The 27,576-nt window shown below is 51.9% G+C and overlaps 1 protein-coding gene across 4 annotated transcripts in view; it reads right to left on the reverse strand.

Annotated features, from left to right (window-relative positions):
• Positions 1-27,576, reverse strand: part of HERC2 (HECT and RLD domain containing E3 ubiquitin protein ligase 2) — a 2,956,340-nt gene that overhangs the window by 1,065,413 nt on the left and 1,863,351 nt on the right. For all 4 annotated transcript variants that reach the window (XM_069636605.1, XM_069636607.1, XM_069636603.1 and 1 more), the window contains exon 61: positions 14,565-14,742. In XM_069636605.1, the coding sequence (XP_069492706.1) occupies positions 14,565-14,742 (178 nt within the window). The remainder of the gene's footprint in view (positions 1-14,564; positions 14,743-27,576) is intronic.

Raw genomic sequence — 27,576 nt, forward strand, 5'->3', positions numbered from 1 at the left:
CCTTCATCAAGTTGCCTTCGACGGCCCACCACAGAAGGTCCTGGGCGACCGAGGGCGGCACCTGAACCAGGTCCGACATCCTGCCGGAGGACTGCGACCATTGCGTCTTGAGTGCCCACTGCAAAGATCTCATCCGCAGGCGAGCATCTGGCACCAGAAGAATGCAGGATGCCATGAGGCCGAGCAACCTCAAGAACTCGAACGCTGGGAGCGTCTGGGCATGCTGAAACTTGTGCACTATCTGCTGAATGTGAACAGCCCTCACCTGGGGAGGAAAACACTGCCCCAGGGAAGTGTCGAGCACTGCTCCGATGTACTGGAGCCGCTGCGTTGGCGTCAAATGGGACTTCATTAAATTGAGGGAGAAGCCCAGCCTGTGAAGGGAGTGGCAGGTGACGGACAGATGATCGAGGACCTGCTCGGGAGAGCTCCCCCTGATCAACCAATCGTCCAGGTAGGGGTAGACGTGAATCCCCCCTTGCCTGAGATGCGCTGCCACCACCACCATTAGCTTGGTGAAAACCCTCGGGCGGAGGTCAATCCGAACGGCAGGACCCGAAACTGAAAGTGCGAGTCGCCAACCGCGAACCTCAGGTACTTCTTGTGCTTGAGATGGATCGGCACATGGAAGTAAGCATCCTTGAGGTCAAGAGACACCAACCAGTCCTGAAGCTGAAGGGCCTCGAGGACTTGAAAGAAACCATCTTGAACTTGTCCTTACTGAGGAGTTTATTCAAACCGCACAAGTCCATGATGGGTCTCAAACCACCGTCTTTCTTCGAAATCAAAAAATAAGGGTAATACCATCCCTTGTTCCTCTCCGCTACAGGCACCAGTTCTATGGCGCCTTTCTCCAGCAGGACTTGAATTTCCTGCGCAAGGAGCGGATCCGGACTCTTCAAAGAGAGGTTCCCTGGTGGATTGTCGTGAGGCCTCTGCCGAAAGGGAAGACAGTAGCCGTGGGTTATGATCTCCAGAACCCACACATCCGAAGCAATGGAGTGCCACTCTACAAGATGCTGCGCCAGCCTTCCCCCAACCGGCGAACCATGGGACCTGGCCTCATGACTGAGTGGTAGCGGCTGCAGCGTTGCCTGAGGGCAAAGAGGCAACTGCCCGAGCGGCCTTGGCACCACAGGTACCCTGTCGTCCACCTATGGTACCCCTGCGTTGGCCTCTTTGACTGCTAGCTCCTCTCACTTTACTGAAAGACGAGTAATAGCGAAAGGAACCACCCCTCCATTGCTGTCCCCTAGGACGAAAAAACGGAGGTTGGCTAACTGCAGCGCCCAACGACTTCGCTGCAGCTTTGGAGGTCTGCAACCTCTCAAGGCTCTCGTCAGCCTTGCTGCCAAAGAGGTGTTCACCGTCAAAGGGCATGTTGAGGAGCCGGGACTGCACATCAGGAGCAAACCCCGACTTCCGCAACCACGCAAACCTACTGTCATGATCTCTGCTTCCAAAAGGTCAGGGTTTTCCCAACTCCCTTGGAAGCAGATCCATAACCCAGGTTCCGAGTGCCAACCAGTCCCAATTGGGACCTTTTGGACCCAGTCCTGGCGCCAGTGGCACCAGGCTCATAAATATGCCCAGTCCCAGCGCTGGAAGCGCCGGGCTCATAATGCTTGGGTGGACTTACCTGCAGCAGACCATGCTGCTTACTTGCCTGCCAGTTGAGCCTCTGATCCTCTTCTGTTTGGAACTACTTTTACTGTTGGGTGGGGCAGGAGCCACTCCCTAGATTCAGAACACTGGAACTCTTCTGGAAAGCAGGAACTCTTTTCTTACCTAGGCGTGGCTGTGGAAGGAGACACCTAAGCACTACAGGAGGCTATTTAAACCACACCCGATGGATGAATCTTGCTTTGCGTTATTCTGCATCCTCTGCAGCAGAACGCTCATCGTGTCTTCTGCATCTGATCCTGGGCCTAAGGAAAAAGGCTTACCATCCTGAATCCAGTCTTCAGCAACACCTATAAAGACAAGAAAGAACAGGTTAGCATTATGGTCTTCAGTGACAGCTCTTCACTTACCTGGTCCATCGGCTGTCACCAACGCCTCGCGCTGCATTCCGGCATCTGAAAGACAAAGGCTTACCTACTCTTCGTGCGCTCCGGAGGTCTTCACACTGCATTCCGGCATCTGAAAGACAAAAGCTTACCAACTCTTCGCACGCTCCGGAGGCCTTCGGCGCTGCATCCCGCATCTGAAAGACAAAACAAGGTGCGTTTAAAGACATTGGGGAACTTTAATACTCACGTGCCATTACTCCTTTCCACATCTAACCCAGTGGGTATTCCGGCACCCTGCAGCCGCTCCGAACTTGTACCTGCAAAATAAAAAGACAGTTAGAGCGCATCGTGAAGCAGGCAACAAGCGCTTACTTACGTGCTTCCAGGCGCTTCTATTCATCACACGGGCTCCATCTTCAACTCACTTCAGCCCGTCATCCGCCATCGCCGGAACCCTGCAAAACAAGAGACATCATTACTAAAGACTTTAAAGACATTAGAATTACTCGAAACTTACCGTTCGTGCAGTAAACGACGGACAGCAGTCCTCTGAAGTCAAGAGGCCTGCTCCCCTTATCCAGTGAAGAAACTGGTTACAGCACCCTGCCCCGAGGCAGATGGAGAGCACAGCGTTCACTTACCTAAGGTGAGAGCGTTAACCTTTGGGGTTCTACAGGAGAAGAGAAAGGGAAGAAGAGAGAGACATTCAATAACCCAGTTCCTTAATCCCATATTTTCTATCTGCAGACATCTTACCCTTCGAGCCAGACATACAGTGCACAGAGGTCCAGCCCAAAGAGCCAGCCGTGTGTTACACATCACCTTTGAAGATACGGTATACGCCCAGACAAGACCGGCGCCTCTACGGGAATCAGGTGAGCGTTACACCTGCGTATCAGGGTGCTCGCCGCCATGGACCTGCTGACGCATTCAGCCATGTCCAAACCCGACTGGACCATAGCAAGGAAACCATCCCGTTCGTCCCCTTCGGGAATATGTTCAGCTGCTAACGCAACACAGTTCCACAGAGTGTGTGTGAAACGAGACAAGGCACATATGGAGTTGGCCGCCTGAAGCGCCTTACCCCCAGAAGAAAACACTTTCTTCGCCCAGCCGTCAAAACGTTTGTCGTCCCTATCAGGAGGGATGGTAGGGTACGACGCCTGCTTTGCCGGGGCCGTGGCCGCCTGCACCACCAAACTCTCCGGAGTGGGGTGCCTGGTCAAGTAGCAGGGGTCGCTACTGGCTGGAGGGTATTTTCGCGACAAGGACCTGCCTACCGCCGGGAGAATCTCCGGAGCAGTCCAAGCCGCCGCCACCCTTCTCTGTAGAGCCATATGAAACGGCAGTGCCGGGTCAGTAGGGGGACCAACATCAAGGATGTCCGTGAGATCATCCTGCACAAACTCCCCTGGGGGAGCAGACCATCCCAAGTACTCGGAGACCCTAGCCATAAGGAGCCGGTACGAGGAATCGGCATGAGAGCCAGGCTCAGGCCTACAAAACTCCACCTCCGGAGAGGTGTCCAGTCCACTGGCATCATGCAGTGACTGCCTCAAATCGTCAAATTGACTATGGCCCGAGACCATCTCATCTGGAACCTGACTAGGAACCAGGCCATCAGAATCCTCATCCACCTCCGAAATATATTCCAGGTGGTGAAAAGAAGGCACTCGAGAGTGCTTGCTCTTAACCAGAGCCTTTCTAGGGGGTTCCCCCGTGCCACGGGGTACCTCCGACACCCCGGCCTCGAAAGGCGTCGAGTGAATCGGCGTCGAGAGAACAGGCATCGGCTCCGAGAGGGTCGACGTCAGATGCAGCGCCGCCAGCGTCGACGGCGTCGACAGTCCTCGAAGCCGGAGCTCCGAGCGTGTCCTTCGATGACGTGAGCGTCGACGGCTTCGACGACTTCCTCAGAGCCGGAGCCTCGAGAAAGCCTGTCGACGCCCTCGACGCCTCAGGCGTCGATGTCTTCCTCGAAGACATCACAGGTGCACACGGTTGGACTGGGACCTGGAGCAGGTACGTCGAGAACGAGTCCCCTTGTCTGAACGGGACCTCTCCCGTGACTCGTGCCGACCACTCTTGCGAGCGGTGTCTCTCGGCCTCTCACAGCCGACCCCGCTCGGGGGCGCGGACGGCTTAGTACCCTGCGACTCGAGAATCGCCAGCATTTTCTTCCCGAAGGAAGCCCATTCCTCCGGCGTCGCACGGCTGGTGGGGTAAGCGGCGTGCCGGGCAGAGTCCTCGGAAGAGGACCTGGAAGACGACCGCTGTCGGCGCTTCCGAGAATGCCTAGAAGAGGCCGAGGAGTGGCGAGACCGACTCATCCGTGTCGTGGGCCTCCCCGAGGCACCAGAGGCAGGCGTTGTGCGAGTCCGTCACTGACATCTTGGACCCACACTCCCCGCAGTTCTTGAAGCCCGGACGCGGGGTCGAAGACGAAGTAGAAGACATCTTCTTACGAAGGAATTTCGCACAAAAATTAACAGGTTCGAAGAACCGAGAAGAACAGAACTCCAAAGAGTCGAAGCGTAACCGAGATTCACGAAGCAACACATTAGCGGAAAAAACGAACTGAGGCTACGGGCGTCGTGCGTCCTACTTATCACATCGGATGACGTCAGAGGAGGTCCTCGACTACGGCGCATCGACGTCATCGTCGCAGGACGCAGAAAAAAGTTTCCGAAGCAGCACAGCTGTGGTGATTACCTGTCAGATATGGAATACGTCGGAGGACCCAATCCCCTCGAATTTTATTTTCCATTGTTACATAAATAGATGCATAATTTTGTATAATTTTTCCATACATATTTTTTCTGTCCGCTCTATGTAATAAGTTAACTTGAAATTTTGTTATACCCATAAAATAATACCCCTTATACAACTCTTTGTTCTTTCTTTGGGGGAATATTGAATTGTTAGAAATGTAGCATGTGCCCTATAGTAGACGTAACATATGTTACAGTCAAGGCTATCGGACTCTTTTACCAGATTGATCTCAGAATCTATGTCCTCTTCACTGCTAGAATTACTGCACAGCCCCAAAAACCCTTCCTCCTTCTCACTTGATGAGGTAGAATAGTTTAGCTTCTTTCTTCGGGATTGCCGCGCTGGAGTCTTCTTCTTTGTGAGCAGATATGGTCTGCCTCGAAAGGAAGCCACCATGACTCTATATAGAGAAATTCACAGTGACTCCTCTCCGCGACAGCCAGATATATTTCAGGGGAAAAAGCCACGAAGGCATAAAAAAACCACGATGTTTCGAAGTGGACTGTCGAATAGGCTGATCCGATGAGAGGTAATCTTTCCGTAACTGAAGCAAAAGTCTCCGGAGGAGCTCTCCAAGACAGAAGTGAGGATGATAAACACAACTGCACAAGCAGAAAACGAAGAAGAAGGAGGAGAGGTAGGGATCCAGGAGGAAGTGGCAAGTACCAACGGATAGACTTGAAGCAAGGAAATGGAAGAGGGTGGAAAAAGGGGGAGGAAGGTGGAACAAGGATTGCTGAATAATCACAGAATAGAGCGCACGCAACACGGGAAAGCACAGTTGCAACGCGCTGATCCATCAAGTAACCTATGGTTATATACCTGACGGTGGCCATGTTGGAAAAAGACTAGACCTCAGTGTAGCGGTTCAAGGAAACGTGGCGGAACAGTCTAATGGAGTCGGAGTTTCCACCTTCGCCAGACTCGCCAGCTGCCAGCAGTCGTGACAGTTACAGACTGCTCTACACAGTGGAACAATTTTTAAGAGAAAAAATCAGTCCGGGGTATGTTGACCGTCCCACTGTTGATAATTTTGTGTTTATGAATACCTTGTAGGTTAGTTTCATACATATCCGTGAACATACAGCATTGAGAATATCCCCTTGTGACTTTCTCTACTGTGGCCACTTTGCATTGCCCATACACGTGCAAAAAAAAAAAACACATTGCCATCATTTCTCGAATCCATTTTTATATACATGGTCAGATATTTCAATTTTTAATGACCTCCAATTCATTTTTTACATTATACCAGTTACAACCTAAGAAACGTGCAGGTCGATGTGAGTTTACTAATGAGTATATCTGACACTCTAAGATGGCGCGTCATACGCATATCATTTGGTTAGCCCTTTGTGCAGAAGGATCCTTTACAGTCCGTTTTCTATATTGACTAACATACATACAGACAGAGATGGTATGACCAGCCATGAAAGGGTTGCCAGGGAGACGAGTAAACCCACCCTTGCGCAGACGAGGACCGCATCCATCTGTTATGCGTGCGGCCTCGGAAAGCAGCAGATAGTAGAAGTTACATTTTTCTGCATGCGAACATGAATTAATCATTTTGCACTGCTGAGGAAAGCAGAAGCGACCGTAAACATTGCCCAATGCAGTGCAAGCATAGTCCTATAGGGATCCTTGTGCTATATAGCTAAATCCACGATTTTTTCTATTTATATTTCCCGTACAGAATATCAAAGTTTAAGGAACAAGTTACTTACCTGTATCTGTTGTTCTCCAGCATGGGTCTGGCATGGATTCACATGCTCATGAATATTCCCCGTAGTCAGGCTGGGAATCCTCGTTAAAGAAAAAATCAGTTTCGTTTCTGAACTGTCTTTCTACTAATAACCAATCACTGGTCTCTGGGTCATACTGCCCCCAGCCAATGACTGCCCTCTACCTAAGCCCTTCCTCTGGCAGCCGTCTTCAGATTTGGTAGCATGTAAAGTGGCAGTAGGACCAAGAGAAGAGCCGTAGAGGGGTAGGCGGGAGGGTTTGCATGTGAATCCATGCCAGGCCCATGCTGGAGAACAATAGTTACAGGTAAGTAACTTGTTCCTTCTCCAGCATGGGGTCTGGCATGGATTCAAATGCTCATGAATATAAGAATACATAGCAGCACACACGTGCACAACCACAGGAGGTGGCAAAAGGCTCAACATTAAGCATTACATAAAGTCAACATTAAGCAACTCTTACCTCGTCACCAGGCCCACCTTCAGGCGAACAGGTTCGCAGCACTACTTGGCCGACTCTGGACTCCTCCCTGGAATCCCGGTCGACGCAGTAGAATCTTGTGAAGGTGTGCGTCGACCTCCACATAGCAGCCCTGCAGATGTCCAGCAGGGGCACACCAGACAAGAACACCGTAGTAGCAGCGATCGCTCTGGTCGAATGGGCTCTCGGACAGCCGGGCAACGGTCGGTTGGCCAACCGATGACAGTGCATGATGCAGCCGGAGAGCCATCTGGAAATGGAAGCCTTTAAGAGAGCCTTCACTTGGTTCACAGGTCCAAAGTTCACAAATAGCTGTGATGTCTTCCGAAAACTCTTCGTTCGGTCCACGAAGCGCTCTAATTACATCCAGCGAGTGCAAAGTCCTCTCGGCCGGCGACAAAGGCGACTGAAAGAAAACTGGCAACACCAAGGGCTTGTTAAGATGGAAGTCCGACGGCACCTTGGGCATGAAAGAGGGGTGCGTCCTCAGCACCACCCTCGTATCGTGAAAATGAAGTATGGAGGATTGCAGGAAAGGGCCTGAATCTCTCCCACGCGTTGTGCGGAGGTGATGGCCATAAGGAACGCTGACTTCCACGACAGGAACTTCAACGGAGCCGAATGCAAAGGCTTGAATGGCGGTCCCATGAGCCTGGTCAGCACCACGTTGAGCTCCCACGCCAGGGCTGGAGCCTTCACCGGCAGGAACGATCGGAACAGTCCCTTCATAAACTCCTTCACCAGTCGATGAGACCACAAGGACGGCCGTCCTGTAGTTCTGGTGTATCGGGAGATCACTGCCAGATTTATCTTGATGGAAGCGTGAGCTAGTCCAGCCTTGGCCAGCGACAGTAGGTATGGTAGCATTTGAGGTTCCGTAATCCGTAGAGGGTTAATCTTCTGTGCACGGCACCAGACAGAGAACCTCTTCCACTTATGTCCATAGCACTTGAGAGTTGAGGACGCCTTGGCCTTTGCAAGAACCTCTCTGCAGTCGGCCGGTATATCGTACCCTCCAAACTCTAGTGCTGCAGGAGCAAGGCCTGCAAGTTCAGCGACTCCAGGTCATGATGAAGAATGGCACCTCCTTCTCTGGAGAGAAGATCCGCGTCCGTCGGCAGCTTGACTGGTGGGGACGCTGATAAGTCCAGAAGGTCCGGGAACCAGATCTGTCTCGGCCACGCTGGTGCAACGAGGATCATCCTGCACCGGGACCTCTTGAGTTGGTTAATGAGTCGAAGCAGCAACAGCAACGGAGGGAACGCGTACAGGAACAGGCCGTCGCAGGGGAACGAGAAAGCATCGCCCATGCTCCTCGCCTGGGGAAACCGCCTGGCGAACCTCTGGCACTTGAGTTTGTCATTGTCTCGAACAGGTCGATCTGGGGTTTGCCCCAACGTCGGAAGAGCCGATCCACCTGATCCTGGAGTAGTTCCCACTCGTGGCCCGAGCGTAGCTCCCTGCCGAGTGAGTCGTCGATGGTGTTTTTTTATTCCTGCCAGGTGGAAAGGAACCAGAAACATCCCCTGGGCGACGGCTCAGTGCCAGAGATCCTGGGCCTCCTTGGACAGGGCTGGGGATCTGGTGCCTCCCTGCTTCCGGATGTAGAACATTGTGGTGGTGTTGTCAGTGAAAATCCTCACCACCTTGCCCTTGAGGGACGGGAGGAACGATCTGAGCACCCAGAACACGGCCCGGAGCTCCAGGATGTTGATGTAAAGAGACTTCTCCTCTGGGAGCCAAAGGCCTCTTGCGTGGAGATCTCCGGTGTGAGCACCCCATCCCTCCAGGGAGGCGTCCGTCATCACCGTCTCCTGATACGCCGGGGTCTGAAAGTCCGTGCTTGCCATGAGGTGCGCAAGGGTGCCCCACCACTGAATCGCCCAACGGAAGACCTCGTTGACCGGGATCCTGTCTTCGAAGCTGCCCGCCGCCTGCATCCAGCGGGTGTCGAGGAACTCTTGTAGCGGAAGGATCCGTAGTCTGCAAAGGCGCACTAGGTAGATGCATGAGGACATCATCCCGAGGAGGGACTTGATGGACCTGACCCTGGCCATGTCCGTGGCTAGCAGCCGCTGCACCTTGCCCAAAATGGCCTTCGTCCTCTCCTCTGACGGAGACGCCAATCGCTCCACTGTGTCGAGCTTCGCTCCCAGAAACAGTGCCACCTGCGACGGAACCAGGTGGGATTTGGGGTAGTTGATGGCGAATCCAAGCTCCTTGAGTAGGCGGACGGTCCTCGCTGTGTGCTCGACGGCGAGTTCTCTTGTCCTTGCACAGATGAGCCAGTCGTCCAGGTAGGGGTAGACGTGGATCCCCCGCAGGCGCAGCCGCGCAGCCACTGGTGCTAGGCACTTGGTAAACACCCTGGGTAGGGACTTCAATCCGAACGGCAGAGCTCTGAATTGGTAGTGACGTCCCTGGACTACAAATCTGAGGAACTTTCGGTGTCCTTTTAGAATGGGGATGTAGAAGTAAGCATCCTCCAGGTCCAACGACAATAGGAAGTCGCCCTCCTCCAGCTGTCCCAGTACGTGCTGGAGGGTGACCATCCTGAACTTCTGTGCCTTGATGAATTTGTTTAGCCGACGTAGGTCCAGGATGGGGCGCCAACCGCCTATCTTCTTTCTGACGAGGAAGTATCTTGAGTATACTCCGGAGTCGCGGAGCCTCTTGAGGACGAGCTCGATGGCACCTTACTTGAGCATCGCCCTTACCTCCCAACAGCAGTTTAGGGACTTGATTCTCCTTCCTGGCCACGGGAGGAATGCAGGGACACTTCTTCAGGAATTCTAGCGAGTGCCCGCTGGCCAGGGTATCCAGCACCCAACGGTCGGTGGAGATGGACTCCCACACGCTGACGAACTTTGTCAGCCGGCCGGCCACTGGGGTGCTTCGGTGGGGGCCCCGACGCTACGGCTGGTTCAGTCTTGTTTGGAAGTGGCCTTGCCGCCTTGGCCTCCTTGACGACGGCGGCGAGATCCTCCTTGTTTGCCGCGACCTCTCTAGGCCTCCTGGGACGAGGAGCGGGCCGCCTGGCGGTACGTAGAGGAGCCACCGCTGGATCCCTTGGAGGCCCCTTGTCTGCCTCCGGTGCTCCGAAAGGGCTGTCATCGTCGTAGGACTCCCAGGGCGCGGGCCGTCTCCGTGTCGGTCTTGATGGCCTGGAGCGACTCATCTGCCACCTTTCCAAACAGGTTGTTGCTGTCGAATAGCATGTCCAACACCCTGGTCTGAACGTCCTGACGGAAGTCCGTTGCCTTGAGTCACCCTCGTCGTCGAAGGCAAACACTGTTGCCTAACTGGCGAAATCCAGTGTCGGCAATGTCTGTTGCCACCATTATGGCGTGGTCCAACGCCACCTCACCTTCCTGCAGAATCTTTAGGGCCTCCGCCCTCTTGTCTGGTAGTAAGTCCAGCAGCGGAGCTATCTTGTACCAAAGCTCCCTGTCGTAATGGGCCACAATCGCTAGGCGTTGGCTGCCTTAATTATCGTCGCTGCCGACGAGATGACCCGTCGCCCCATGGAGTCCAATTTCTTTCCCTCGTCGTCCAGTGGGGAAGTGGAGGTTGAAGCCTCCGCACCCGCCGCTTTCTTCTTGGCCGCTGCTGAGACAACCGAATCCAGCGTAGGCTGGGCCCTGAGGCCGAAGGGGGCGGCGTCGGGGACCCGGTACTACTTCTTGTACCGGTCCCTCTTGTCAGGCGTCGTGGAAGGGTTCTTCAGGATGGCAAGTCCCTCGTCCCAGATATCGTCGAGTAACGGTACAGTGAGGACCGTCTTTCTCTTGGCCTCCGGCCGTTGGTAGAGGAAGCATTCCTTCTTCTGTTCCTCCGGGCAGAGCTGGAAGAGCTTGGATGCCCTGGCAATCATGGCGTGGAAAGAGCCAATTTCGTCGGGCGGAGAACCCCGAAGGGGTGGTGATGGAAGGTCCGCCCGTCGTCACCACCGTCGTCATCCGTCCCCATCGCTGTATCCGTCACAGTGTCATCTTCTCGTGGGTCCGGCGAGGGGGGTGAGGACTCCACAGGCCTTGTGAGCACGAAGGGCAGGGCGGGTGGACTCTCCTCCGCTTGTTCAGAGGGCTTCCCGACGGTCCTGGTTCGCCAGAACAAGCAAGCGAGTCGAGTTATAGCCAGCTTACTTCTCTCTATCCTCTCAACTCGAGAGGTATGCCCATTTTACTCTTTATGGCGCTTCATTTCAACCCAGTATTTTATCTATGTTTTGTACCTTTTCAATCTAGTAACATATACCTAGGGACACCTACTGCTGAAATGCTCTACTATTTTGACGTACCTTGGATATTTTCCTATATGCATTACACTGTAGTGATTAGGACCAGGCAGGTCATATACATATTTTCCATTTTTTACTTTAGGTGCTTGGTACTCAGGAGAGGAGCTTCTCTCTTTTTCCGGTGTGAGAAGAATTGTAACACACCAACTCACCACTTCCAGGGGAAGACTTATACTTCACCCCCTCTACATTTAAGGTATGCCCACTCGAAACAATAGATGGAGTGTTGCATTCTTTGAAGACAGTGTGCAACTGCAATTGATAGATCTTGGGGCATGTAGTGAACACATTGATGTACAGTGGCTACAGTGGAGTTTATCATACTCGGGATATGTTGGATTAGCATGTTACAATGCCTTTGGCACTATACTCGGAATGATGCATCAATACATGTATGTTTAATGAACAATGTTATGTCTAATTTTAACATACCTATGCAGAGTCATTATGTTGTTGTGAAGAACAAAGGTTTGAAAGAGTCTTCATTTTATTTATGTTTTTCAGTCTAAACCACTTGGCTCAAGAAGAAGGGATGTGTATCCCGAAACGCGTCAGCCATTTCTGAATTGTATACATGGATTATCATTGCTCATCATTATATTCTGTTGACAGCTAACTTGGCTCTTTTTATTTTAAGTTTTAATGGTGAATCAATTGTGACTACAATTAAAACCTCTTTGGGTTCTTTCTACTTAACTTTTGAATGATTATTTCCATTATTAATATACCCATATATTATTGAATTATTACAACCAATACACTTACCTTCAATGAACCATTAGTTGATGGATTTATAATAGAGTGCAGGGGACGGGAGGGCTCCTAACTTTGGATCCTCATTTCTTTTTCTACATATATGTTATAGTGATCCTGCGCCAGGGTCACGTTTCCTCCCCCGCTCCTTAAAATAATATCAATATTATCTCTCACAATTGAGAACGTTGATTCCCTATTGAAAATAATAGGTAGTGTGCCTACTAATCTCCTTTTTTTCACTGCTGAACCTCTAGGTCAGGCGAAGTGTCCAGACCACTGGCGTCTTGGAGGCCTTGAGCTAGTTGAAGTTGTTTACTCTGGTCGTCAAAATAGACAACCCTACCTGAACCCAAGAACATTGGGTCGACATCTTGGTCATCAGCGGTGTAAACGTCGAAGATACCCGCCATGGTCTCGAAAAATTCCGACCGGGTTTGTGCTGTAAAGACTTTGTCGACAACCGTCAACGTTGAGGGTTTATATTTCGCAGCTGTGATGGTGGATGTCGGTGTTGATTGAGACGCAGTAGCGTCAACATCCTGGACGCACGGAGGTAATCCGGCTTCCATAGTATTTCTTTCGACGTCGAAAGAGTAATCAGTGCTGACATAGTCGGTACCGGGGCACTAGAGGGGTCAGGTACACTAAGCACCGCTCTTGGCTCCTAGGCATCCTGCGTGGGGGTGGGAGCTGGGTCAACTGCAGCATGCTGCTTGAACATTTCAAGCATCGAGGATTTGAAGTCCTCCCACTCCTGTTGGGTGGTAGGCCCAGCCGACTGCTAACCCTTTTCCATCGACAACAATGGCACCTTTTCTTTTTTCGGGACGAGGAAGAGTGGCTCCTCGAGTGAGATTATTTCTTCTTTTGCTGGTGTTTCTCGGGGATATGCCTCTCGTTTTCGGCCTATGAAGGCCGAACCATCGACCGTGCTAGAGATTTTGAGGGCGGTCGACCCAAAGTGAGTTTTGCAGCCCCGTCGCGAAGGGATTTCGGTTGCATCTTGGCGCACGAACACTAGTCAGTCTTGTGACCCATGCCGAGGTTCCAGAGACAACTTGTGTGGGCCGGTAAGGGACATCTTGGTGCCACAATCGGAACACTGCTTGAAACCAGACACCCGTGCCACTGACATTTCACGTCGGGGATTTACGAAAAAATACATGTTTTCTGATGAAAACGTTGAGAGTCTAAGCTCTGTGTTCCTACAGAAGCGTGCTAACGCGCGGAAAAAAGGAACTGAGGTCGGGCGTAGCGACGCGCTACTTATACGACACATCACGCCCGGAGCCAACGACCAGACGCTGAGTAAGACGGATCGATGGTCGACGGCCAGAGGTCGAGGTCCACTACGCCCCCTATGAAACATTTTCCAAAACAGCAAAGCTGGAGGGAATATCTATCAGATAAGGAATCTGAGGCAGAAAAGCAAGCCACTGAATGTGGTGCTTTGAACTCAAGGCACTGTGGAGTAAAAAAGAAAACTATTAATGTGTACAAATTGAAGGTCCTGGCAAAACATCAGCAATCTGTGTTTCTCCGGTGATAGGCCAAGACCTTCCAAATAACTTCCATGCCTGGATGCCACCCCACGGAATGAAGTACACCTTGTCAATCATGCTCAAGAATGACCCAGAGTGAAAACAGTCGTTTGCTCAAATCCAGTAGTCCTTGACAATTTGCAGACTCACTTAGAACAGAGCATCCCCAGGACCCTCAGTTCCCATTTGCAAAGCACTGTGGTCATATACTGTCGTAGCTTGCACTGCACTTGACACTGGACCTTTCCCTGTAGCTTCAACATCTTAAAATAAAATCTTTAATTGACGTAAGCCCCTCCTGGGGCTTGTATCCTAGTCATTTGCCATTCATGGCATACATCATTGGGAGAATCACACTTCTGGCTGTGGGCAAGCATGTTGTACTTCAATCAGTGAATAGGATAAGTAACTGTAGGTTGAGATGACATGTTCTAGCGGTCAGACTTAATTATGGAGATCTAATTCTTATTTGGTGCTCACTAAGACTATTTAGTATCCATTGGGAACAGAGAACTCTGCACACAAGTGGCCTACATTCTTTCAAGACAATATGAACTGGCATTAGCCTGAGTGGTGTCATTTAACCACTTATCTACGCCAGGCAGAGGCCATTTGGTTGGGCAGTGTGGTGACAAGGGGGGCTATAAATTCATGATTGTAACCAGGATTGCAGAATGACAGTCAATTTCAAAAAGCCAGTTAAGCTAGTGGGTATCCAGCTCAACAGAGAGGAATTCTTGTTTGCTCTCAAAGCACTGGAAAGCTCTTTAGACAAAAGTCAGAAGGAAAGGGTAGACTCTATAAGGACCTGTAATCCCCAATTGTCATCAAACTGCAGTACTGATCATTAACACAATATGATATGGCATTTATAAAGCGCCTGTACACACGTGTATATGTCAAACCAGCCAAGCTTTCAGGGCTGCACTCTGTGCTAGATCAAACAAAGGACTTTTTTACCATCTTAGGTTTCAGCTGTGTGGTATTGTCACCATGTCCCAGTCGACCGTATTCTCCAAGGCCCCAGGAGTAGAGCTCACCACTGGAAGTGATTGCAGCACTGTGTGAACTGCCACAGGCAATGTCACGGATTCGCTTCGTTTTTAGTGCTTCGATTAATCTTGGTTTGTCACAGTTCCTAAATAAAATTTTAAAAAAAGAACATTTGTTTAAACTTCAATCATCCCCATAATTAAACATATTTGATTTTTACAATTATTTGTGCACTATAATATTTATTAGTTTTAACAAAGATCATACAACTCTAACCGGAACAAAAACAACCAATACAGAATAGAAGACAGACTACATAGCAACTCCTTAAGACTCAACATTTGATGGCCACCTTTGTGCCCCGCTATTGTCAACAATATATGGGAGGTCTTTAAGAACTGCATTTAATAAAATAAATACTGCAGTTGGTGACACACACACACACACAATACCAATAGTGGGAAGGGGGACAACAGTAAACCACACTGAAGAGACACTGAGCGATGACAAAGTTACACAACAGACAAAATATTTCCACAAAACTAGACTGATTGGATTTCCTATGTACAGTTCTGATAACGAGGTCCAAAATTCATCATATTTTGCTTTGACATGAGATATTTTGAACATGTTCTCTCCATAATTTGCATGTCTAGATGGGATATCCACCCATTCTTTCATCCTCTGCTTTTTCCAGAATATCGGCACACAGGATTTGCTGATCAATCAGCAGCCACTTTCAAGTCCTTGCTTTCTCCCTAGATGATCGCTTAAAACATTTTACTCTTTCGCTCTCAGTTAGGCAGAATCCTGTTTAGTGCCCTTAGGGACCACTACACACAATTAAGACTACAAGTGGTAAGGAACAAGTTACTTACCTGTAACTGTTGTTCTCCAGCATGGGTCTGGCATGGATTCACATGCTCATGAATATTCCCCGTCGTCAGGCTGGGAATCCTCGGTAAAGAAAAAACCAGTATCAGTTTCTGATCTGTCTTTCGTAGTAATAACCAATCACTGGTCTCTGCGTCATACTGACCACAGCCAATGACTGCCCTCTACCTAAGCACCGCCTCTGGCAGCCATCTTCAGATTTGGAAGCACGTGAAGTGGCAGTATGACCAAGTGAAGAGCCGCAGAGGGGTAGGCGGGAGGGTTCGCATGTGAATCCATGCCAGACCCATGCTGGAGAACAACAGTTACAGGTAAGTAACTTGTTCCTTCTCCAGCATGGGGTCTGGCATGGATTCACATGCTCATGAATAAAGAATACATAGCAGTACACACATGCACAACCACGGGAGGTGGCAAAGGCTCAACATTAAGCATCACATCAACTCAACATTAAGCATCTTACCTCCTCACCAGGCTCACCTCAGGCGAACAGGTTGCGCAGCACTGCTTGGCCGACCCTGGACTCCTCCCTGGAATCCCGGTCGACGCAGTAGAATTTCGTGAAGGTGTGCGTCGACCTCCACGTAGCAGCCCTGCATATGTCCAGCAGGGGCACACCAGATAGGAACGCCGTGGTAGCTGCGATCGCTCTGGTGGAATGGGCTCTCGGACGGCCAGGCAGCGGTCGGTTTGCCAACCGGTGACAGTACATGATACAGCCGGAGAGCCATCTGGAAATGGAAGCCTTCGAGAGAGCCTTCCCCTGATTGACAGGTCCAAAGTTCACAAAGAGTTGTGACGTCTTCCGAAAACACTTCGTGCGGTCTACGTAGAACTTCAGCGCTCTAGCCACATCCAGCGAGTGCAAAGTCCTCTCAGCCGGCGACGAAGGCGACGGGAAGAACACAGGCAACACCAAGGGTTCGTTGAGATGGAAGTCCGACGGCACCTTGGGCATGAAGGAGGGGTGCGTCCTGAGCACTACCCTCGTGTCGTGGAAAGTCAAGTACGGGGCCTTGCAGGAAAGGGCCTGGATCTCTCCCACTCGTCGTGCGGAGGTGATGGCCACAAGAAAAGCTGTTTTCCACGATAGAAACTTCAACGGGGCCGAGTGCAGAGGCTCGAACGGAGGTCCCATGAGCTTGGTCAGCACCACGTTGAGCTCCCACGCCGGGGCCGGAGCCTTCACCGGCGGGAACGATCTGAACAGTCCCTTCATGAACTCCTTCACCAGACGATGAGACCACAAGGACGTCCGCCCCGTGGTTCTGGTGTATCGGGAGATCGCAGCAAGATGAATCTTGATGGACGCGTGTGCCAGACCAGCTTTGGCCAGCGTCAGCAGGTACGGCAGTACTTGGGGAGCCGTAATCCGTAGAGGGTTAATCTTCTGTGCGTGGCACCAGACAGAGAACCTCTTCCATTTGTGTCCGTAGCATTTAAGAGTCGAGGACGCCCTGGCCTTTGCAAGAACCTCTCTGCAATCGGCCGGTATGTCGTATCCTCCAAACTCTAGCGCTGCAGGAGCCAGGCCTGCAAGTTCAGCGACTTCGGGTCGTGGTGGAGGATGGCGCCTCCTTCCCTGGAGAGTAGATCCGCGTCCGCCGGCAGCTTGATCGGCGGGGACGCTGACAAGTCCAGAAGGTCCGGGAACCATATCTGCCTCGGCCACGCAGGTGCGACGAGGATCATCCTGCACCGTGACCTCTTGAGCTGGTTGACGAGCCGGATTAGCAGAGGCAAGGGAGGGAACGCGTAGAGGAACAGGCCCTCCCAGGGGAACGAGAAAGCATCGCCCATGCTCCTCGTCTGGGGAAACCTGCTGGCGAACCTCCGGCACTTGGTGTTCGTCGCCGTCGCGAACAGGTCGATCTGGGGTGTGCCCCACCGTCGGAAGAGGCGATCCACCAGATCCTGCCGTAGTTCCCACTCGTGGCACGAGCGCAGCTCCCTGCTGAGTGAGTCGGCGATGGTGTTTTTTATCCCTGCCAGATGAAACGGCACCAGAAAAATCCCTTGGGCGACGGCCCAATGCCACAGGTCCTGCGCCTCCTTGGACAGCGCTGGGGACCTGGTTCCGCCCTGTTTCCTGATGTAAAACATGGTGGTGGTGTTGTCGGTGAAGATCCTCACCACCTTGCCCTTGAGGGACGGAAGGAAGGACCTGAGGGCCCAAAACACTGCACGGAGCTCCAGGACGTTGATATGCAGGGACTTCTCCGTCGGGAGCCAGAGTCCTCTTGCGTGCAGATTTTCGGTGTGCGCTCCCCACCCTTCGAGGGAGGCATCCGTGGTCACAGTCTCCTGGTGGGCTGGGGTCTGGAAGTCCATGCCCGCCGTCAGATGCGCGCGGGTGCCCCACCACCGTATCGCTCGTCGGAAACTCTCGTCGAGCTTGATCCTTTCCTCGAAGCTGCCCGTCGTCTGGATCCAGCGCGCATCCAGGAATTCTTGCAACGGGCGCATCCGGAGCCTGCACATGGGAATGAGGTAGATGCAGGAAGACATCATCCCGAGGAGGGACTTGATGGACCTCACCTTGGCCGCGTCGGCCACCAACATCCGTTGCACCTTGCCCAAGATGGTCCTGGTCCTCTCCTCCGACGGGGAGGCCAGAAGGGACACTGTGTCGAGCCTCGCTCCCAGAAACAGTGCGACTTGCGCGGGCACCAGGTGGGATTTGGCGTAGTTCACGGAGAATCCCAGGTCCGTGAGGAGTTGGACGGTCCTTGCCGTGTGGACCACGGCGAGCTCCCTCGTCTTGGCGCGGATGAGCCAGTCGTCCAGGTAGGGGTAGACGTGAATCCCCTCGCGGCGCAGCTGCGCCGCCACCGGTGCGAGGCACTTGGTGAATACCCTGGGTGCCGACCGTAGTCCGAAGGGAAGGGCTTTGAACTGGTAATGACGCCCCTGGACCACGAATCTGAGGAATTTTCGGTGCCCCTTTAGGATGGGAATGTGGAAGTAGGCATCCTCCAAATCCAACGACGATAGGAAGTCTCCTTCCTCCAGCTGACCCAGGACGTGCTGGAGGGTGACCATCCGGAACTTCTGCGCCTTGATGAACTTGTTCAGACGTCGCAGGTCTAGGATGGGGCGCCATCCTCCCGTCTTCTTCTTCACGAGGAAGTATCGCGAGTAGACTCCGGAGCCCCGAAGCCTCTTTGGGACGAGTTCGATGGCGCCCTTTCTGAGCATCGCCTTTACCTCCAGGAGAAGTTGAGGGACGTGAAGTTCTTTCCTGGCCACGGGGGGGACGCGCGGGCACCTTCTTTGAAACTCGAGCGCGTGGCCCCGGGCCAGGGCGTCCAGCACCCAACGGTCGGTGGAGATGGACTCCCACACGCCGACGAAGCCCGCCAGCCGGCCTCCCACCGGGGTGCTTCGGTGGGGGCCCGACCCCACGGCCGGTTCAATCCTGCTTGGACGCGGCCTTGCCGCCTTGACCTCCTTGGCGACGACGGCGGGGTCCGCTAGACTTGCCTCGTCCTCTGTAGGCCTCTTGCGACGACGAGCGGGCCGCTTGACGGTAGGAAGCGAAACCGCCGCCGGAACCTTTGGAGGCGCCCTTGCCTCCGCCGCTCCGAAAGGGCGTTCGTCGTTGCTGCAGGACTCCAAGGGCCCTGGCCGTCTCAGTATCCGCCTTGATGGCCTGAAGGGAATCGTCCACTGTCTTCCCAAACAGGTTGTTCCCGTCGAAGGGCATGTCCAGGACTCTGGTCTGGACGTCCTGCCGAAAGTCCGTAGCTTTGAGCCATCCACGACGTCGAAGGCAAACGCCGTTGCCCAGCTGGCGGAACCCAGTGTCGGCGATGTCCGTCGCCACGGTGATGGCGTGGTCCGACGCCACCTCACCTTCCTGCAGGATCTCAAGGGCCTCCGCCCTCTTGTCGTCCGGCAGAAAATCCAGCAGGGGAGCTATCTTGTACCAGAGCTCCCTGTCGTAGCGGGCCACGATAGCCAAGGCGTTGGCCGCTTTAATCGTCGTCGCTGCCGGCGAGATGACTCTACGTCCCATAGCATCCAATTTCTTTCCCTCGCCGTCCGGCGGGGAAGTCGATGTGGAGGCCGCACCCCCCCCCGCTTTCTTCCTGGCTGCCGCGGAGACGACGGAGTCCGGGGTAGGCTGCGCCCGGAGGCATAGGGGGGCCGTGTCCGGGACCCGGTACTTTTTCTCGTACCGGTCTCTTCTAGTTGGCGTCGTGGAAGGGTTCTTGAGGAGGGAAAGGCCCTCATCCCAAATGTCGTCCAACAGAGGCACTGCGAGGACCGTCTTCCTCTTGGCCTCGCGCCGCTGATAAAGGAAGCCTTCCTTTTTCTTCTCCTCAGGGCAGAGTTGGAAAAGCTCGGAAGCCCTGGAGATCATGGAGTGGAAAGATCCGATCTCGTCGGGCGGAGAAGCCCTGGTGGGAGGCGACGACGGAAAATCCTCGTCGTATGCCTCGTCGTCCGTACCCGTCGCTGCCGTGTCAGTCCCCGTATCATCCCCTCGGGTGGACGGGGAGGAGGGCTGGACGGGGCGCGACGGTTGAAAAGGAGGTGGTGGATGGATCCTTCTTTTCTTGGTAGGGGGAACACCAGAAGGTCCCGGTTCTGGATCCCCCGACGGGAGAGGTTCCTCCGTCGGTAACGGTAGCCTCGTCCTTATCTCGGAGCATAAGGACTGTATGGCCAACAAAATGGCCGCCGAGTTGTCTTGCGGCGCTGGCAGAGGGGAATCCGACGGGCGAGCAGGGGCCCCGTCGGTATCCTCGACGATGTCGTCGTCGTCACCTGCGTCGGGGTCCATTCCGACGGGCTGGCCTTCTTCCACGCCTAGGCCGTGGCTTAAGACCTCGATCAGCTCCTCTTCTGAGGTTGAGGCCGAATCTACGACGACGCCCTGCCCCCCCTTCTTCCCCACGGAGGGTTTCACGGGGGTCCTATCGATGGGCACAAAGGAAGACTCCCTCCGAGGAGGCAGGGAGATTCTGGGCCCTGAGGTCGCCACCACTGGTGTAGCCACCACAGGCTGAGCCAGGGCCGCCGCGACCGTTTCGATAGAGGGCTTGGTCGGATGGATCAAGGCCTTCACCACCTTAGGTGCGCTCACCGCCTTATCCTTGAGGGAGGGGGCACTGCCACGCTCCTCCTCTGCCTTAGAGCTCGACCGGGGCCTCTCCAGGAGCTTCGCCGGGTGCTCGGCCTTCCTCTTACCCGACCCAGAGCGTTGGCTCGTGGTTGATGGTGCCGGGGAGGGTGCGCCCTGCCTGGCGCCCGTAGAGCCCGACCGTTCGGCGCTCCCGGTGCCAGCGGACTCGCGGTGCTTGGCCTTATGTTGGGCCCCCGTCGCCGGGGCGCCCTCAAAGGTCTTAGAAGACCGCTCGGATTTCTTCTTCTTCTCGCCAGACGGGCTCTTACCCTCCAGCCAGTTGGCGAGACGTTGATGGCGGTCCTTCATGGTCCGTTCCGACATGTTGCCGCAAAACGCACAGTCCTTCTCCACGTGCGTCTTGTCCTCATGAAAGCAGTAAAGGCAGAAAGAGTGTTCGTCCTCCTTGAAGACGTTCTGCAGCTGGCATCCAGGGCAGACCCTGAACAGCTTTCCGGGCGTCGAGCTTCCCTTCTCCTGGGCCATCTCCGAGACCGGGCCTGAGAAGCTTCTGGAGTCCTCCGAAGCGTAGCTCGACGAAATCTTCACCCTTGAGGGGCACAGATGAATCCGACACGGGTCCCCGTTGATCGGATGTAGGATCGGTGGAGCTTGAGGCTCTTTTGACCGAAAGAATCGAAGTTTTTTGTGAAAAAGCGCGAAAAATAGCACTAACGCTCGAGAGCAATAGCACGAGGATCCCAACACATGAACGTGCGGTAAAAATCTGAAGATGGCTGCCAGAGGCGGTGCTTAGGTAGAGGGCAGTCATTGGCTGTGGTCAGTATGACGCAGAGACCAGTGATTGGTTATTACTACGAAAGACAGATCAGAAACGAAACTGATACTGGTTTTTTCTTTACCGAGGATTCCCAGCCTGACGACGGGGAATATTCATGAGCATGTGAATCCATGCCAGACCCCATGCTGGAGAATACAAGTTCACCTTTGGTACAAGCCTGTAATACACTGTTAAAGCGGTAGCAGTAGTGGAGCAGCCAGACTGATCAAGAGTAAATGAGCAGTAGTAGAGATTACACAAAGGACCACAAATACTGTGACTCAAGCAAACACTGACTCAAGGTTTCAGGTAAAAAATATAGGTACATTTATTTTAAACCATCTGTTATAAAACAGTACACTTCTATACATTCGAAACCACACGTAAAATACACTACACACAACCAATTCCACTTGTTCCAGGAAATTCAAGGTAAGTACATTAGGATTTGACAGACCGGTGTTGCGATACTAATGGGTACCCGTGAATAGAAATGCTCACAAAGTTAAAACATACTTTGTACTTTAGAATTTCAAACGAGGGAAAAGTGAATAAAAATCATAGGCAATACATTTTTAATGCAATGAGACGCGAGGACTTATTCAAAGATACAGATTAAAGTCAATAGGCCTGCACCAGTGTCAAAGGAGCAGATGCTCAGTTGCCGAGGATCACACGTTGAACATTTCGAAATGCCAAGAGTTCGTAAAGATTGTCAAATGGAAGGAAAAGTTATAAGAGGGAGGGAAGAAAGAACAAATCTTCGTGGAGGAAAAGGGTTCATCCCGATTCCGGCTGGTCAGACGGAGAGAATGACCAAGAGTGCACAGTACCTTATTCCGTTGGAGAAAAGCTGGTGCCACGGCAGTTGCTCCTGGTAGTTCCTGCAGACTCACGGTTCCTGCGTCTTCAGTCGTGGTGACAAGAAGGACGACGTCTGGAGCGATCTGCACTACCCAGGGATGAGGCCAGCAGCAGCGAAAAAGACAACGATGAATAACGGGTGCGCTCCTTTAAATCAGGAGAGGGCTCTTCTGATGGCTATCCGGACCACTACAGCACAGCAGTGATTTCGACCCAGGAGAGGATTCTCTGACTGAAGAAAAGACGAGCTGGTTGATCCCACCAGGCTCAAGGGAAGAAGACTCCGGACTGGATCTTCTCTTATTCGTTGAAGGGGTGGATAGCTCAGGATCGCAGCAGGGCTTCACCGGGACTCAGGGTTGCAGCAGCCGTCTTCTTCTGCGCTTCTCTTCGGTTCCTTGCAGTTCCAGTGGCGACTACCTTCTAGCTCAAGAGTCCTGCCTTTTATGCCAAAATCCCCCATTCACTCAGCCTGGCTGTCAATCACTCAGCAAGGGGGTTGCCCAGCCCGGACAACCACCTCAGCCAATCAACACAAAGTGCGACTTGGGTCTCCAAGGAGACCCTGCGCAGGGGGTGACTACACCCCTCCCTCACATTCAGCCCACCTAGACACCCAGACGCCAAAGGAGGGCTTCTGGTCAGAAGCCCGCCAAAGGTCGGCAAACCAAGGAGGCAAACCTGGTTTTCCGCACAAAGAAAGACCAAAGAAGGATGTTAACAAAAAGAAATGGCGATTAAACCCACCCGGAGCTGAAATAAAAAGAATTTGGGCTAGCGGGTTTAAAGTTCGAGGCTACTAAAATAGCCTAAAACACTACCACGTTATGTAATATAATCGCAGTAGGAAAATTAGGGTAGGTACCACTGCCACCAGCCAAGTCTTAATATTAAGGGAGCGAAACAATGCTCCACGAGGTATAGATAACAAGGGCTAAGAATGAACCCTTTCCAATACGCCTTGTAAGATGGGGTGTACTGGATCTGTGGTTAAATGATTATGTAAAGTTAATGGCAACTTTACCCATTTCTGGGGGACAGTAGTCAGCCCCAGAAATGGAGTGGGTGGGAAGTCTAAATGACAACCCTGTGTCACTGCACCGAAGGTGCTGTGTAACACACAAAAGAGTGGGGCTACTGAAGTGGTGTACTCCAGAGTCCATAATCACAAAAACAGATGAAATACACATGGCAAAACACAGGTAAGAGTGGGGGAAAAGCTCACACTCTTAACCAGTGGAAAAAATAAACTCCAGAAATCCAGCTGCTGAGGGACTCACTATGTAAGGGAAATTAGCATTAGAATGAGAATTCTCCCTAACACTCTCCTACCTAAGTCACCCTCCTCCCTTTCAGATGCACCAGAGCACTTGTAGACCTGCAAATGGCAGCGGTGTGTGGTGTAAAGCCCAGTAACATAGAAAAAGTGCAGAATCACCATTTCATGTCTATGTATCATGGTTGCTCTTCCAGTACCCTTTTGATACCGTCAAGTGTTTCCAGCCAAAAAAAACATACTCTGGGACAACTAAACATGTGGCAAAATGTGCCAACCTCCTCCTCACAACCATAGAATTTAGCAGTCACCACAAGTCCAATGGACAAGATGATCAATCAGAAGGCGTGCTGAAAGGGAGATTCTGCTCTAAATCCTATCCTACTGGCCAAGCTTATGGAAAGCCAAACCTGGGTGATCTGAACATGTTCATATTGGGGCTCAATTGCATTTCTAAAGGTTCTACAGTCCCATTTCATAAAACCCTTCAACTTTTTGTTTTCTTGGACCTCTGGCTTATTTGTGGTTTCATTGCTGAAAGAAAATTAATTCTGCAAAATACTGGTGGCAAAATAATTGTGCTTTTAGCATCAGTAAGCAATGCAACGCGTAGAACACCATTCCCAAAATATTGTCAGGCAATGCCAAAAAAGGGGGCTAATATGTATAATACCTACAATCACTGAGTCAGTAAAATTAAGTGCGTTTATAATTTGTTTTTAAAGTGCAGAGTACTAGCCACATCAGCCTTCTATCCAAATCATATGGAGTGAACTATGTCCTGAATGCAAAGGGTGTGTGTTTGCTCTTCCTTCTTGTCCAGAATTTTCAAAGGGGGAGGGGGCCATCTCCCTGAGCCCCATTATTGCACTATTAGTCCCTCATTGCCCTGCAGTCCCGTTCCGTCAATCTGTTAAAATGGATTTCTAGAATCTGGCCTGGTGGACAGATTTTAGGCCATCACCCTACTTCTAATGAGCAGGGAACTGAGAGGTTATCAAACCCAATCAAGGTAGCAATGGAGAGCAGTGGGAGTGTGTGGATTCAGGGACCCTCAATGAGTCCCCACAGTATAGCACAACATAATTCAATTTGGTTTATTCTAGGCCTTCTGCACACACTGAAAATTGAAACTGAGAGGTAATATTATTGAACAACACTATCATACAAATATATACATTCACTGTAGGTTCATAAATGGATTAAAATAACATTCAGCAAGCAGGTAAGTAAATGAAATGCAGTTAATGGTGGAACCAGATCAATAGATAATTCCCTAACTTAAGCAGTCCAATCCTTAAAATGAATGGGACCCTGGTGCCCAAAAGTCACAGGGACCACAATACTTCTTCCCAGAATGGAGTCTCTGTAGGTACGTTATGATTTAATTGTGTTGGTGGTGGATTAAAATACTATTCAACAATTTTTCTACGGTAAGTAACTGTTCTTTTGTATTTATTTCAGAAGGTACTACCCAGGTTCGATGAGCAAAAGGCAGTGGAATGGAAGATTAGGCGACAAAGGGACTTGTTCAGAATGCTATCCTACGGAGGGGGTGAGGGGGGACAGATGCACTGCCGTTACTTAGCGCCACACCCCCATACTCTGATTTTCCCAGATGACTTAGTCGATTGTCTGGGTGTCGCTGGAGGTTGGATTTCCCACCGCTGGTTCCAGTGAGAGGTGTCCAGGAGCTGCTGGTGAAAGGATTCTTCCGGTCGGGTAAAGCTGCACGATGCAAGCCCTGGCGATTAAGGAATGCAAGAATCATTGATGCAGGCCTCTTCAGGACACTTCATAGGACAGGAAAGGCAAGTTCCACAGACGATCTCCGCACACAGGCGACGATTCACGTCCTTTCAGTTGCGATCACAAACTTCTCTAGGACAGGATGCCTTGTTGCTGGGATGCAGAAATTCAGAGGGAATGTGACTTGTGGCATGAGCTGCCGACTAACAAAGTTTTGGGTGCAACCGTGGAACATTGACTGTACTGGCGAGGTAGCCCACGAGAAAGCAGGTCAGTCTACTGGGTAGTCCAGCAACACTTCCAAAGGCTTAGGATGGCTGGATCCTCAGGAATGCGTTCAGATTAGTTAATCCCACTAGTCCAAGGGCTGAAGCACCGCTCAGGGTCTTCGGATATCAGGTAGTCCAACAAGGCTTCAATGGGCCAGACGCAGGAATGGATGCCAGGCCTCTTCAGTAGTCTTTGGATCTTCAGTTGGCTGTTTTTCTAGGAGGGATTCTTGGCTCCAACGCTGATCTAAAGAAATGGCTGCAGAAGTCATCCTCTTATCTAAAATCCAGGCTGGAAGCAAGTCCAAGCCCACCAATTGAGAACTTACTTACCAGCAATGTTCATTTTATGGATTCTCCTCTCACAGATTCCTCAGCGCCAGCTGCTTGGAAATGTTTTCAAGAGTGGGCGTAGTGGTGCTCGACAGTCTCTCGAATGGCTTGTATCCGGCTTGCGTCACTCGTCGATAACGGACGTGACATTGATTGGCGTACTAAAGGGATGCACTACGTACCTTATCTCAGTTCCTCACCTGACCCCCGCCCAACCCCTCCCATCCCCTGGCTCAGCCTGCGAATGGGAACATGCATCGATAGGTATGGGAGATTTTATTAAAATCAATCAACAATAGCAAGTGGTGGGTGGCCACGGACTAGGACATGCATTCTGTGTACTCCTGCTGATCCGGAGATGATCCGTCAAAAATAGGTTCTCTAAAGCCAATCAAGAAACGTGGATTTAAAGCTACAGCACCATGAAGTTGGCGGGCATGCAAAGGTGCAAGGTCTGACTCAAATCATGCAAGAGGGAGAGAAAGTGCAGAGGCAGTGAAGTTGGAACGCACCCTGTGACCGAAGTAACAAAATGGCGTCTTTCAGAGAACAATGAGAAGGGCTGAATAGTGTGGCGCTGTTGAAATAACGGAAGGATTCGCCGGAATGTACAGCAAAGCCGATCCTATGAGGGAAGATCGAAAGAGTGTGGCAACCGTGGGGTTGCAAGCGAAGCCGACATGGTAGAACAAATAATGCGGCTGATCAGTGAGGCGCAGATAGAATAATGTGAAGCTCGGTCTTCCGAGCAAAGCAGACTCGGTGCGCAGACAGAGGTTAGAAAGATTGTAACAACGGGACGCTGCAGAGTTCAATGACGTGGGAAAGAATACAAAAGAAGCAGAGAACACAGGGGCTCAGCTGCTACGTTGTGACATTATATCACGGCACGTAAGTATACGCGCTCACTCCATGAACCTCATTGTGACTTCCATATAGTTCTGGTTGAATAACAACACAAGCGCTCCCGGGAGTACCCAGTAACCCATTACTGCTTATCGCGCAGTGGAGACTTGAGCTCCCAGCGCACTCCTGACCTGGATATGGCAGGTGATCACCTTCAACTCAGCAATACAGACGAGAGCTGGGTTGTGCATTTCACCCTCTAGGCAAGCCGTACGGCATTTGTCCACTGTTCGCCTGCCCCTGTCTCAGCTGGGATTAAGCAGCACTTCAGAGAAATGGAACGAAAGCACTCCACAAAGGCTGCGAGGAAGCAAATAAATGTAATCCTGACACTGGCTACATGCGTTGGCTGGAGCGCACCGCATTGCAGCACCTGAAAACATAATCATGTTGGGGATAAGGCAGAGTGTGTCTATATCACAAGAGACATCAGCCTGCGGGTCAGACACGTTGTGGGCAAGGATTGCAGCACGCTCCGGATACGATAGATGCTACCTGCTACTTGAGTCGCAGCACTTGGAGGACAAAACATTAGTGCATGATGCCTCATGCAGCGACATGTTGAGGGACGTGCGCATGGCTCACACACCCATAACCAGCGCATTAACTCCTTAAACTATAGTGCGGACATCACGAAAGGTGCAGATGAACGCACAATCAACCGGCAGCCAGCGCAGGACCGACATACTGGACACAAGAAGCTCTCAGACAGGAGAGAGAGGGGGGCTTGGGAAGCATCGAGGTAATACAGCACTGTGGAGGCTACCGAAATGACT

This window comes from Ambystoma mexicanum, chromosome 7p (assembly GCF_040938575.1).
Source record: "Ambystoma mexicanum isolate Mex_15411 chromosome 7p, UKY_AmexF1_1, whole genome shotgun sequence".
Taxonomy (NCBI): domain Eukaryota; kingdom Metazoa; phylum Chordata; class Amphibia; order Caudata; family Ambystomatidae; genus Ambystoma; species Ambystoma mexicanum.